At 62.4% G+C, this 12149-nt stretch overlaps 8 protein-coding genes across 8 annotated transcripts, besides 4 other annotated features; all 8 read left to right on the top strand.

Moving 5' to 3' along the window:
* Window positions 1-146: 146 nt before the first annotated feature.
* On the top strand, window positions 147-515 carry Tco025E_02374 (uncharacterized protein; the record flags this gene model as incomplete). Its single annotated transcript, XM_029369301.1, has 1 exon — window positions 147-515. One exon carries the CDS (start codon window positions 147-149, stop codon window positions 513-515), a length of 369 nt encoding a protein of 122 aa, XP_029230541.1.
* Window positions 516-753: 238 nt separating this feature from the next.
* Window positions 754-1500, top strand: Tco025E_02375 (uncharacterized protein; the record flags this gene model as incomplete). The annotated part of the gene is made up of 1 exon (XM_029369302.1): window positions 754-1500. One exon carries the CDS (start codon window positions 754-756, stop codon window positions 1498-1500), a length of 747 nt encoding a protein of 248 aa, XP_029230542.1.
* A 101-nt stretch (window positions 1501-1601) lies between these two features.
* Window positions 1602-1646: a microsatellite.
* A 149-nt stretch (window positions 1647-1795) lies between these two features.
* Window positions 1796-2860, top strand: Tco025E_02376 (putative leucine-rich repeat protein; the record flags this gene model as incomplete). The annotated part of the gene is made up of 1 exon (XM_029369303.1): window positions 1796-2860. The coding sequence occupies one exon, from the start codon at window positions 1796-1798 to the stop codon at window positions 2858-2860; it is 1065 nt and encodes a 354-aa protein (XP_029230543.1).
* A 156-nt stretch (window positions 2861-3016) lies between these two features.
* Tco025E_02377 (putative tRNA-dihydrouridine synthase 4) lies at window positions 3017-4303 on the top strand (the record flags this gene model as incomplete). The annotated part of the gene is made up of 1 exon (XM_029369304.1): window positions 3017-4303. The coding sequence occupies one exon, from the start codon at window positions 3017-3019 to the stop codon at window positions 4301-4303; it is 1287 nt and encodes a 428-aa protein (XP_029230544.1).
* A 308-nt stretch (window positions 4304-4611) lies between these two features.
* Window positions 4612-7386, top strand: Tco025E_02378 (uncharacterized protein; the record flags this gene model as incomplete). Its single annotated transcript, XM_029369305.1, has 1 exon — window positions 4612-7386. One exon carries the CDS (start codon window positions 4612-4614, stop codon window positions 7384-7386), a length of 2775 nt encoding a protein of 924 aa, XP_029230545.1.
* A 32-nt stretch (window positions 7387-7418) lies between these two features.
* Window positions 7419-7449: a microsatellite.
* Window positions 7450-7732: 283 nt separating this feature from the next.
* Tco025E_02379 (sperm flagellar protein 1) lies at window positions 7733-8509 on the top strand (the record flags this gene model as incomplete). Its single annotated transcript, XM_029369306.1, has 1 exon — window positions 7733-8509. The coding sequence occupies one exon, from the start codon at window positions 7733-7735 to the stop codon at window positions 8507-8509; it is 777 nt and encodes a 258-aa protein (XP_029230546.1).
* A 454-nt stretch (window positions 8510-8963) lies between these two features.
* On the top strand, window positions 8964-10349 carry Tco025E_02380 (SBDS-like protein; the record flags this gene model as incomplete). Its single annotated transcript, XM_029369307.1, has 1 exon — window positions 8964-10349. The coding sequence occupies one exon, from the start codon at window positions 8964-8966 to the stop codon at window positions 10347-10349; it is 1386 nt and encodes a 461-aa protein (XP_029230547.1).
* A 213-nt stretch (window positions 10350-10562) lies between these two features.
* Window positions 10563-10579: a microsatellite.
* Window positions 10580-10716: 137 nt separating this feature from the next.
* Window positions 10717-11751, top strand: Tco025E_02381 (uncharacterized protein; the record flags this gene model as incomplete). Its single annotated transcript, XM_029369308.1, has 1 exon — window positions 10717-11751. One exon carries the CDS (start codon window positions 10717-10719, stop codon window positions 11749-11751), a length of 1035 nt encoding a protein of 344 aa, XP_029230548.1.
* A 31-nt stretch (window positions 11752-11782) lies between these two features.
* Window positions 11783-11832: a microsatellite.
* The last annotated feature ends 317 nt before the right edge of the window (window positions 11833-12149 follow it).

Genomic DNA, 12149 nt, shown 5'->3' on the forward strand with positions numbered 1-12149 from the left:
GGGGGTGACGGTGCCACCGCCGAGACGCCGTGGAAACATCATTGACCCCAGCAGCACGGAGCCGAGTCCCAACTGCTGCCTTTTCTACTACTGCTACTATTTCTGCCGGTAGTGGGAAATCCTATCCCATGTTTCTAACGGGGAATATGGCGCGTGCAGTCAATTCAATTGTTCTTCCCTATCGCTATCCTATGCACCGCCACCTACCCACCAATCGGTCTGCTGTTGCTGCGGCGATTCAGGAGAAACAGGTGCGCCGTCAAGCAGGCTGCTGGGCGACCGCCCACGCGTCACCCCTCTTCCCAGCACCGACAACCCACGCATCAGCGACACTTCGCTCTGTGCGCCTTGAGGCAGCCGATGTGATGCTGCAGCAAGAGTACTTTTTTGCGCGTCAAACGCCGACAGACACTCTAGCTGCCGGAACATTCTTTTCTGGGTATGACATTGTTCTCTCCATAGCCAGTAAGAAATTACATGAATTTCCTTTTTTTTTTCGCTTTTTGCCGTCGTGATTTTTGCTCTTCACCTGCATGTTTTTGCTCCCGTGCTTTCTTGGGATTAGGTGGTGTTGATGCGCCTGCACTATTCCCTTTATCCTGACCCTCCTTGTGGCTGCTAGGCACTCGGCTGACGCGTTTTTTATTTTAGTCTATCTTCTGGCGTGGATTGCACACCTGCTCATATATTTGCCTGGAGGGAAGCGGCATCAGATTTTCACTTGCCACCGCAGGACAGACAGTTGTAGGTTCGATGCATACTTTCTACACGATCCGCTACCCGCCACCCAACTCCCAGAAAGGAGCAGAGGAGAGTCAACCGATCCGTGTCACCAACAAGGCAATGGAGTCGTTGCTTTTTTGCATTGTGCACTCGATCGAGTTCCAGAGCCCCCTGCAGCCATCTAAGCCTCAAGGGGGGTCTTCCGGCAAGGACGCCGTCCCGGAGGATGAGGCATACGTGCGTCCGGTGGAGAGCTCGAGCGCGCTGCTGGGGAATGTGACGTACGTGTCGCGATCAAAGCACAACCCGAGTGTTCTTGCCTCGCTGCACGCTGCTGTTGAGGCGGCCCGTGCCATCCCAATTCCTGAGAAGAGCAGTCAGGTGCCCTTTGAGCTACGGGTGCGGCTTCTGCGCCGGCACCGCGGTTGGCTGTGGCACGACTCGCGACCGCTCGTGGAGTGGGTGTTTCGGATGACCAAAACGAGGGAGGAGTTTAGCTTTCCCGCCGCTCGTAGTGAGGCGGGTGGGCGGCCGTGTCCCCCCGCGCCCTCGTTTGCAACAACTGCCCACGCGAATGTGGTGCGCGCTGCTGGGGGAGGAGGAGGCGGTCCTAGCCGTATTCAGGAGGAAGGGCTAGTGTGCTCGAACGATCCGGAACAGATTCGCCACGTTCTGCATTTTATCCTGAGGCACAGCTACGACGCCATCGACCTGAACACCTACGCCGACTTCAGATCTGGGGAGTTGGTCTTTGATGTGTCCGTGCAGGGAGTCTAGTGAGCGGTGTGCGCGAGTGGCTCGAACGTAGTTTTTTGTCTTTGCTTACCTTGCTTCGCTTCAAGTGTCTCACCTGCTTAGGGGTTGGGCTGGCCTGTAACTGTGTTTCTCTGTGTGTATGTATGCCTGTGTGAATGTGTATTGTGGGCGGCCAGGCTCTTTACTGAGATCCTTGCTCTACTTTTGGGTTGCGAAGTGGCGCCAGGTTAGAGCGGTTTGATGGCTTTTTTTTTTCCGCCGGTGCCACACAAAACTGGAACTGTACAGCGGTGAATAAGGGATTGGAGGATAGGGCATGTCACTCTCCGTGACTCTGCTTTGTGACGTCCTCGCATTTTATGCTGGCTCAGATATGCCATTGTCACTCCTGTGTGTGTCTCCCAGCTTTCGGTTGGCCTGCGAGGAGAGGCGGGTGATGGAGGTTGGGTCATGGGGCTTTTGCCTTGCGGGCGATGTCTCTCGCAGAGTCATGTGGCGGCCGTCTGTCCCGCTGCGTAAGCGCTGCGTGGGGGATGAGGTGTGCCCGGTGGCGTGGTGGTGCAATCGACCGGCGCCCAACTCCTGCGAGGCTCCTCCGGTGCGTCTGGACCTTGCGGCTGCTTCCCTGTTCCACAGCGCCCATCTTTCTGTCGCTTTTCTTTTCGACTCGCTTGTTGAACTGACGCTCCGGCGCGCACCCATCAAGGATGTGAACGTGCTTGGGAGGCTGCCTGCGTTGAGGAAGCTGGAGCTGGTGCAGGCTCAGGTGGTGGACAGCGGAATCATTGGACTGAGTGAGAGCAGGAGCCTGGCGGAGGTAGATCTTTGGGGATGCGCTGCACTGACGAATGTCAGTCCGCTTGGAAAGGTCTTTACCTTGCGGAAGCTGGTGCTTGCTGAAACCAACGTCTGCGACGACGGTATCGCCGGTTTGGTTGATGGCTTGAGTCTTGACGAGGTGAACCTGGAGATGTGTACTAAGGTCAAAAGCGTGGGATTCTTTGGCCGGCTGCCGAGGTTGCGGAAATTGCTCCTGGTGGCGACATCGGTCGAGAACAAGGGCGTCGTGGGGCTGGGCAGCAGCACGAGTCTCGTTGAAATTGACTTGTGGGGGTGCAGCGCGGTGGATGATGTGAACCCCCTGGGGATGATACCGACTCTGCGAAAACTGGTTCTTTTTGGCACCTCTGTGACGGATGAGGGTCTCAGGGGCCTGAGGAGTAGCCGCGGCCTGGAGGAAATAGATCTGACGCGTTGTGAGGCTGTGACTGAGGCGGAGACGTTGGCGAAGTTGCCGACATTGCGGCACACTGTGCTGCTGCACACTTCTATTCGCGACGTGTCGGAACTTCTCCTGATGGGGGTAACAGTGACAATTTGACGGAGTCGTTGCGGGGGCCGTGTGGGAGGAAGTGTAGGCCGCGTGGCCACAGACAGCCCGCTTCTCTTTTCGCCGCCCCTCGTTGCTCTCACTCTGCCGTTGCTTCCCTACTCTCTGTTCCTCGTCGTTTGAAGAGTAGGGGCTCACCTTGCGGAGATGAAGCGGCTACAAGAGGACGGTGAGCGGGAGTGTCTTTATCAGACGAGGAGTGGGGGGCCCAACTATGCACGCACGGATTTGGTGGCGATGTTGAAGGAGGCTCAGGTGGCGACTATCCGTTTTGCTGAGGAGAACCACGACCTCATCGGTGGTGCCGTCAACGCCGCCCCCGCCTCCGAGGAAACGTGCAGTCGACAAAAATTGGAGGGGGCGTACCTCGGTCTCGTAAAGGTGCAGGCACCGATGGTCCGCTGCAGCCGGCCAGCATTCCGCAAGCTCTGCCGCCTGTGGGGAACGGACGTAAGCTACACGCACATGATCATGGCGGACAGCTTCACCCGCTCCAGTGCAGCACGGAAGGCGGACTTCTCCATTTACGCAGGCGAAGATCGTCTGGTAACCCAAATTGCCTCCTGTAGCGGCCCTCTCGCCGCACAAGCGGCGACGCTCCTGGCGCCGTACTGTGATGCGATCGACCTCAATTGCGGATGCCCGCAGCGCTGGGTGATGAAAGAGGGTCTGGGCTCGGCTCTGCTGCAAAAACCAGAGGTCGTTGCAGACATGCTGAGTTGCATCCGCAATGGGCTCTCAGGCGGGTTGAGCCTTCCGTGTGTCGTGAAGATGCGCGTGGAGGACGATGTGCGGCGCAGCGTGGATTTTGCCCGTCAGTGCGAGGCGGCTGGGTGCGGGTGGCTCACGGTGCACGGGCGGACGCCGTCGTGCTCGGCGCACGCGCCTGTTCGGCTAGACGCCATACGCACCGTCCGGGAATGTGTCTCGATTCCCGTTGTGGCTAACGGTGGCGTGAACAACCCACAGACAGCTCTCAAGACGGCCTTGGCAGCTGGTGTGGGTGGCGTGATGAGCGCAACAGGCCTTCTCGCAAACCCCGCCTCTTTCTACGTGCCGCGGGATGACGAGGAGCTGCGCTTCGCGCCGCAGCGGTGCGGCGTTGATGTCGCGCTGGAGGCATCTGTGGGGCGCTGTGCAGGCTCAGATGCGGGGTCCGCTACTGTGGACGGCGCGAATGCTGCATGGCCGAAGGTCCTTCACTGCTGCCCAGTGGAGGTAATTTCAGACTTCATCCGTCTGAGCTGTGTGATGGACCTCCCGTCGAAGGCAACCTCGATGCACCTCCTCAAGATGGGGGGGAACTACCTGAGCCCGACGGAGCGCGTCTTTGTGGCGCAGATGCACTCCTCCTTCTCGGTTGTGTCGACGTTCCAGCAGCTTGGACTGTACACTCAGGAGGGCAAGTTTCGAGTTGTGGAGAGCGTGACGTAGGCATCACGTAAGTCTCCAACGCACCATTAATTAACGCACTTTCGCAAGACAGTTTTTTGTTATTAAACCCTTGTGTGTGTATGTTCCACCCATCACCACAAACACCCTCTGCGCAGTCACGCCTTGCCACTCTGCCTCTGTGTGTGTTTGTCTGCCCGCACCTTTTCTTCTGTTGCTGCGCGGCACAGCGGGGCTGGAAATGGTGTGCTGTGGTCGACGTGCGGCTCCGCTCTTCCCCGTTGTGAACCCACCCCTAGGCATAGCGCGCGCGCGGCCCGGCGGAGGTTGCGGAGTTGGAGCGTGGCGTCATGCGCCACGACGACAGCAAGCCGCCAGTGGTTCCGCGCAGCATCAGCTGTGAGAAGCCCAAGTCCATTTTGAAGAACACGGGCGGTGCCCCGGCGCTCACAAGGAGATCCTCTTCGTCGAGGCGCCGTGTCTCCTTCGAGGAGGACGATAATTTCACGGAGCCGCGGCTGCGCTTCGCTGCACCGACAGACGCACCGCTGTCCCACGGCGGGGCAGCGGCGGAGGACGAGCCCGCCCTTGCGCGGTGGGAGGCCGCACCCAGCAGCCGGGCGGAGGTGCAACCTAGAAGCGCAGCGGATCGGAGGGCGTCGGAGCCGGCGAGCGGGCGTGAGCGAACGGCGGCGGCCCCGTTGCCTGTCTCGCCGCACGACTCCCCTATCATCGCCCCCCGCCAGCCCCCACCCGCCAGCGGCAATTGCGACGACAAGGAGGCGGCGCGGGGACCTGTTGGGTCCGAGGAGAGGCCCCCAACGGCGGTGCTGTCGCGCGCACCCGCTGCGGCGGCGGCCGTCGCGGAGACTCCCTGCGGTTCCGAGGCGTTGTCTCCGCTGCCGGAAGTGAGCGTCAGCGATATCACGCCTTCCCCCGCCAGCCTCGTGTTGCGGCTGGGCCGCTCGGGCAGCGGTCGGTCCTCTGCGGACAGCTGCGCGGGCACAGCCGCCGCCGGGCTTAGCTCGCCGCTGGATGCGAGAGAGCCACTTTTCCCCGACGTGGGCGCGTGCGCCGGCTGCCCTGCGCTGAGCCTCGCCCCCGCCGCGCCCGAGGCGTGCGGCAGGGAATTGGCAGTGCCGGACGGAAGCTTCTCGCCAATCTTTTCCGGACGAAATTCGCCGGAGCAGAAGAGCAGGGGCGTGCCCGTTCGCTCCTCCTCCCAGCACTCCACGTGGTATGGCGGCAGTGCAGAAGCCGTTGTTCGTCCTCCCCGCGTCCGGGGGCCGACTGCGGCGAACGCGAGCAGTCATTCCTCCCCGCTGCCGTTTGAGGGCGGCGTCAACCCCGCTGATCTGGTGTTCGACGACTCCCCAGCGTGCAGTGAGCCGGCGGCAGACGAGAGCGACAACGGTGTCCCTGTGGCCTTGGGCGCGTCGCACTGCCGCCGGGTGCTCGCTTTTCCCGTGCAGCTGTACCCTGGCCTCGTGGGACCGGGCGAGCCGCCGCACAACACTGCCTCGCCGGAGCCATCGTCCTCCAACGCCACGGATGACGGTGGAGAGATCACGCCGCAGGGACGCCGCGGGCGGAGAGGGCGCCGGGCAGCTTGGAACGGCGACCGAACACCCATGCCGCTGCAGCCAGTTCTACGAGCGACCAACGCCGACAGACCAGGAGAGTGCGTTGCTGCGCGGCCGTCCCCAGCGCGGGGTCCGCTTGTTGCGCACCTCAACGCCCGTGGCGCCGTGGAGGAGCCGCCAGAGTTGACGGATGGCGTTGTGAGGGGCACGGGGGAGGTGCTGGCGCTGAAGGAAAACCAGCACCCCCTGCTGCGCCGCGACCAAAGCTCGGCAGCGGATGGTGCCTCACCGTCTGCCTTACTGAGCTGCGCGCGCGCGTCTTCCCACCTCCCTCCAAGGCGGGCGAAGCCGGTGGTGGTGGAGTACATCAACAAGTTGTCTGCGTCCTGGCAGGAGACGCTCCGCGGTGACCTGCACCGCCGCAGCCGCAGCCGCTCTAGTGACGACGCCTGCCCGCCTCGTTCCCGAGAGGAAGTCACAAGGCAGCTGTTCCCGGGGGTGTTCTTTGGCCTTGCGTCGATGGCGGCAGACGCGCACCACGCCAATTGCCCGGCGGCCGACGCTTTGGGCGCGTGCCCGTTGATGCCTATCAGGGGAACGGAGGTTGTCCTGTCAAAGCCGTTGAAGGCGAAGAAGCGGCGCGGGGGCGCCGAGCTGTCCCCCACCGCTGTTGTGGCCACTTATTCTGCTGTCGCCGCCAACAAGGGCAGAAGCGGCGGAGAAAAGCGTCGTGTGGATCGGGCGAAGACCCCTCCAGAGACGCGTCCGCGTGAGGAGGCATGTGCGGAGCCAGAGGAGTTTGAGGAAGTTGACTCGTACTGTGTGTCTTCGACGCCGGCGGCCAATGCGGCTCCGCCAGTCGTGGAGAAAGTCAAGTCGGGGCAGCAGCAGTGGCACCCCGGCGGAAAGCAGACGACACGTACCCCCACAGGTCTTGGGAAGGGTGGGAGTTGCTGCGACTCGGAGGGCGCACGGAAGCGGCGCGGTGCAGAAACGCTAAAGGGGGCGGAGATGAGGAATGAGGAGGAGGAGGGGGAGGAGCGTCGCGCCCGGCGATTTGAGAAACTTCGCCGCGCGCTGCTGCTGTACTCAGCCGAAGGTGCGTCCTCCCCGCCTGGAAGGCCCCGCGTTGCAGGCCACGATTGCGGTTGTCCCACTGCTGCAACCGAATCGACGGGGGCACGGGGCCGCCGCGAACGCGGCGTGCCCGCGCGGCAGAAGAATAATTTGCCGCCCTCGCCGCCGTCCGTGACGGCGGAGGGGCTCATACATACGCCCGAGCGAGCCGCATCGCCGGGGGGGAGCGAGGGGCCCCCGGCTGCGCAGCCAAGGATCCTGTTCGCGCCAGCTCGCTCTGTGTCACCGCCAAGGACTTTTCCCTGCAACCCGAACGCGAACGGCGGAGAGAATGCAGGGGGAGGCGGCGTCGGCGTGCTGCCGGAGCGCCGTGTGCGCAACCGCGCGGCGGCGAGGGCGTTCGCCCGCGACATCACTGGCATTGTCCATGCGCTGAGGGAGAGCACCTGGGTGAGGATGTTGTGAGCCTCTCACTTAGATCTGCTGAGAGAGTGGGTGTGTGCGTGTGCGTGTGCGTGTGCGCGTGCGGGGACCACGCTGGCCGTGTATCTGCGTGTGAGAGTAGATGAAGGAACGCATGTGTGGCATCCTTGACGGCCCCGCTGCAGTGCGGCGACGTGGCTCGGGACCATGTGTTCTGAGACGCGCGACGCCGCATGCGCATGCAGTTCCCGCATGGTGGGACGCGTCGCATTCCTTCTGCGTACCTCTATGCTTCTTTTTTTTACCTTTTTCTTGCGGGACACGTGGTTCGAGAGCCAGTAGGCGATTGAAAAGGGAGAACTGCCGGCGCCCTGCGACGCGCGTGGGCATGACGGTCCCGCTGACGGAAGAGGACCTCCATGACCTCTACCTCTGGGTGGACGACATCCCCATCTCTCGCCCGAAGCGCAACATCACGCGTGACTTCAGCGATGGCTGTTGCGTGGCGGAGGTGGTGAAGTTCTTCTTCCCGAGGTTGGTTGACCTGCACAACTACACCCCGTCGATGTCGATGAGGCAGAAGCGGGACAACTGGGACACTCTGAACAGCCGCGTGTTCCGCAAGCTCCACTTTGAGGTGCCGCCGGAGGAGATCAACGACATCACGGCGGGCGTGCCGGGTGCGATCGAGCGCTTTCTCCGCGCCCTTCGGACGAAGATCGCGCAGATCAAGGCCCGCCGCGAGAAAATGGGTGCGCTGGAGGCGCGCCCGGGCGGCAGTGACGACGACGGCAAGGACGGCAGCGATGCCCGGGGACGAGGCGTCGACTGGACGACGGCGGGGAGGCGGCGGGCAGTGTGCCCTCGGCGCCGCCCAGGCGGCGGTGTGGAGGCCGACCCCGCGCTCTACCGGTCGACATCCGACGCGGGGGAGGCTCCCGCGACGCGCCTGGACGTCCACGGCAGCCGTGATAGGAACTACAACGCCGGCGGCGACGCCGCCGCCACGAGCTTCCGCCTGCTACTAGATGAAAAGGACCGCACCATTTTTGAGCTTCGCGAGACCGTCAGTCTGCTGAGCGAGAAGGTGACGAAGCTGGAGGAGCTGGTCCGTGTGAAGGATGCGAAGCTGAATGCCTATCGAGCCAAGCTCGGGCCCCTGTGATGCGCTCTCCCCCCCCCCCTTGGAGAGGACGGAGAAGCCAGCGGCGCCGGCACTTGCGCACAGACAGGGGAGAGTCTCTGTGGATCCCTGCGTTCTCGCTGCTGGGGGCAATGGGTGCCATTCCGTCGTTGTTGGGCGTGTGGAATGTGGCCCCCGACGCCTCACCAGCGGGTGCAGAGAGAAGTGAATAGCTGTAGCTTGCGAAAAACGCACTGCGATAGCTATACACACGCACCCACAGGCGCCAGACAAGGTGCGGGAGGGGGACCCCTTGCACCGGCCGCTTTTGTTTTTGTGTCACGCATGGCTTCTCTGCATGTCATATGTGCGCGCCCTGTTTTCCTCTCCTGCTTCTTCTTCCGTCGCCACTTAGCCCGTGCGAGTCGCAAGGAAGTGGAGGTTGTGCGTGCCTTTGGCATTTCACTTGGCAGCCGCCAGCTGATAGGTGACGACCATGAGCGCCCGCATGCAGATTCCTCTGTCGCAGCGGCGACACACGAACGTGGCCGTCGTGCGCCACACAAAAAACGGTGTCAGGTTAGAGATCGCGTGCTACAAGAACAAGGTGATATCTTACCGTGCCGGGATCGAGACGCGCATGGACGAGGTGCTGCAGGTGGAGCGCGTCTTCACGAACGTCTCCCGTGGTCTGTATGCCTCGGAGAAGGAGATCCAGACTGTCTTTGGCGAGGGAGCAAGCGAAAAGGAGGCATTGCAGTACATCCTCGACCACGGCGAGCTGCAGGTCGCACAGCAAGAACGTGCGGCGGAGATAGACCAGATGTTCATTGACATCGCGGTCATCATCTCGCAGAAGTGTCTAAACGAAGTGACACGGAGGCCCTTCCCCAGCCAGGTCATTGAGCAGGCGCTGCGCTCCATCGGCGCCGTGGTCAAGCTAGACCAGCCGGTAAAGAAGCAGGCGCTCGCACTAATTCATCAACTCATGGATGCGAAGATAATTCCCATTGCACGCGCGCGGATGAAGCTGCGCTGCGTCGCCCCTGATGAGCCCTCGCTGGAGAGGCTTGTTGGGTGGTGCGAGTCGAACGACGCCTCCATCCTCCGGAGGGTCACCGACGCCGGGGACGCGGATGCCGCGGCGCACACACACTCGCTGCTGATTCTCCTGCAGCCCCACCTGTTCCGCGAGATTGAAAAGTTTGTGAAGAGTGAGCTGCCGCCGGGTGGAACAGTGCACACGATCGAGAGCGCCGCCGTGGACGTGGGCGAAGGTGACGTGATGGACGCCGAGCTGATTGCGCGTGCCAACGCTCACGTGACGGGAGCCGGTGGCGTGAGGAACGCCGCTACGAGCCTTCGCACCGGCAGCAGCAGCGGCAACCCGCACACCGACGGCGGTCGGGGTAGGACGAAGGGGAAGGGGGGCGGCAGGAACCCGCAGGGAGTGCGGCGCGTGCCGGGGAGGGACGGCGACACCGATGAGCAAACCGCGACCACTGCCGAGCTTTCCTCGACACCTGCGGAGGCTGACGGGGACGGCGACGACTTGAAAGCGGCCCTCAGCAGGTTGGCTCTCGCCGAGAAGTCTGCCTCCGACGATGAGGAGGCGGACGGGAGGGGTAGGCGTGGGAAGAGGAAGGCGAAGCGACGCCAGGGACGGCAACCACAGCAGCCGCTGTCGGTCACCCCAAAAGAGGTGGTGGGGGTCGAGGGCCAGGAGGGGAGCGATGATGAGGTGCTGGTGAACCGCAAGCAGCGCAAGCAGGCGGCGGCGAAGGTGAAGGCGAAGGATGACGGTGCACACCAAGGCTGGAGTGATGATGGTGACGATGGTGCTTACGGGCACGGCTGTGAGGAAGGGGAGTCGGGAGAATGACGGGGCCGACGCGAATCAGCGGGCCGGGCCTTCACGACGCAAAAGAGAGGGTTGCCCTGCCAGTCCTTTTCCGCGGGGCGCGTCTTGTTGCACCCAAGAGAGGGAGGAGCGAGCAGAATGTGCTGCTTATTCGCTTAACAAAAGCCCCTACACACCAGGCAGTGGAGCACGCGTGAGCAATAGTAATAAAAAAAACAAGATAAGCACGTTGGCATATATATATATATATAGGCACGTAACTATGCTTCAGGGCAGTTGTGGGATTGTGTCCTTCGGTTGCGGCTCGCGCTGTGCTTTCTTTTTTCTCCTTTCATCGGCGCCTTGCTGGGTAGAAGAGTCTGTTGGCGCCTAGAGCCCATTGAAGAGGATGTGGAATGCGCTTAGTCGCCTCGAAGCCCCACCGCTAGTGGGGCCGAACAGGGTTGAGCCGTTAGCTGTCAGCGCTCCTGCGGACGCAGGTGGGGAGGTGGCAGCCGTTTCAGGGGCGCGCCACGCAGCTGTTGCCCCGACCGATGCTGCGGCGACGGTAGAGAAGCCCGGTGCTCGCAACGGACCCGCTACGCCGGCCGGAGGGGCCAAGTGTAATGCTGCTTCGACGGAGTGGGATGCGTTTTTGCGGTGCCAGCTCGACACCGCGTTCTATCGTGGCGCTGCGCTGCTGCCTGGGTTTCCTGTGCTGCAACGCGAAAAGCTGGCCGCTCACGACGGCGGCGGCCTTCCGCGCCGCGCGGTGGACGTCGATTTGTGGAATTCCTACTGGTCTGCGTTTTCCGACCGCTTTGCCGCCCACATCGATGACGTGCAGGCTTACCTGGGTGGCCGTGGAGGAGAAGGCGAGCGGCGGCGCGTCCTTGTTGCGGCATCGCTTGCCGCGGAGCCCCGTATTGAGTCGTTTAAAGACAGCCTCACCGCCCATGCCCGTTCCTTTGGGGCGCTAGAGCACGTGAGCAGGGAGCGCTGTGTTGTGATGCTGCAATTCACCTCCCCTCGCGCCGCGGAGATCTTTGCGGCGTGGGCCTCTTCGCTCTCCCTGAAGGACATTTTTGCTGGTGCCGATGCCGCTGAGCAAGCCAGCGCCCACAGCCGTCTGCTAGTGCGTCTCATCTCCGATGATGCCGGGACGATCGTGCCGACGCTCGAGTTGGGAAGCAATGTTGTGCTTTCCACGCCGTTTGTGGAGAGTCTGTTCAAGGGGGTCTTCGACGCCGTGAGCGTCACCTACCATGAGGGCGCGTTCCTGGTTGCCTTCGCGTCACTCCTTGCGGCAAGGACAGTCATCCACTCCCTGCAGCGGTCACTGCTGGAGGTGTTCGGGCTATCGCTGACCTTCTCGCAGCAGCCTCCTGGGCAGGGCGGAAACTGTGTTGCTTTGGGACGGTCGAGCAGGGAGAGCACCTCGTGATAAACGGCTCGGTGGGCGGGTGCTTATCTTTTGTGTGTGTGTGTGTGTGTGTGTTTGTCTCTCTGCTGTTGGTGGTGCGTGCCCCCTCTGCCCAATAGGCTAGGTGGACCGCTGTGTCGCACTCTGTGGTTTAGTTGGGCGGGCCCCTTACTCATTTTCTGTGGGCCCCTACATACTTCTGCGTGTCAGGTAGGAGAGGTGCAGTACGGGAGCCATGTCCAGGCTGGCACAGCCCAATAGTAGTAGGATCAAACCTCGCGGGCGCACTCGACGTGCGTTGGTTGTCTTGGCGACGGCGCTGGGACTGTTGCTGTGGATACTTGTGGCACTGCGGCTACAGTACGGGGGTGACGGTGCCACCGCCGAGACGCCGGTGGAAACATCATTGACCCCGGCAG

Source organism: Trypanosoma conorhini (genome assembly GCF_003719485.1).
Source record: "Trypanosoma conorhini strain 025E chromosome Unknown Tco_14.4_contig_00092, whole genome shotgun sequence".
In the NCBI taxonomy this organism is placed as follows: domain Eukaryota; phylum Euglenozoa; class Kinetoplastea; order Trypanosomatida; family Trypanosomatidae; genus Trypanosoma; species Trypanosoma conorhini.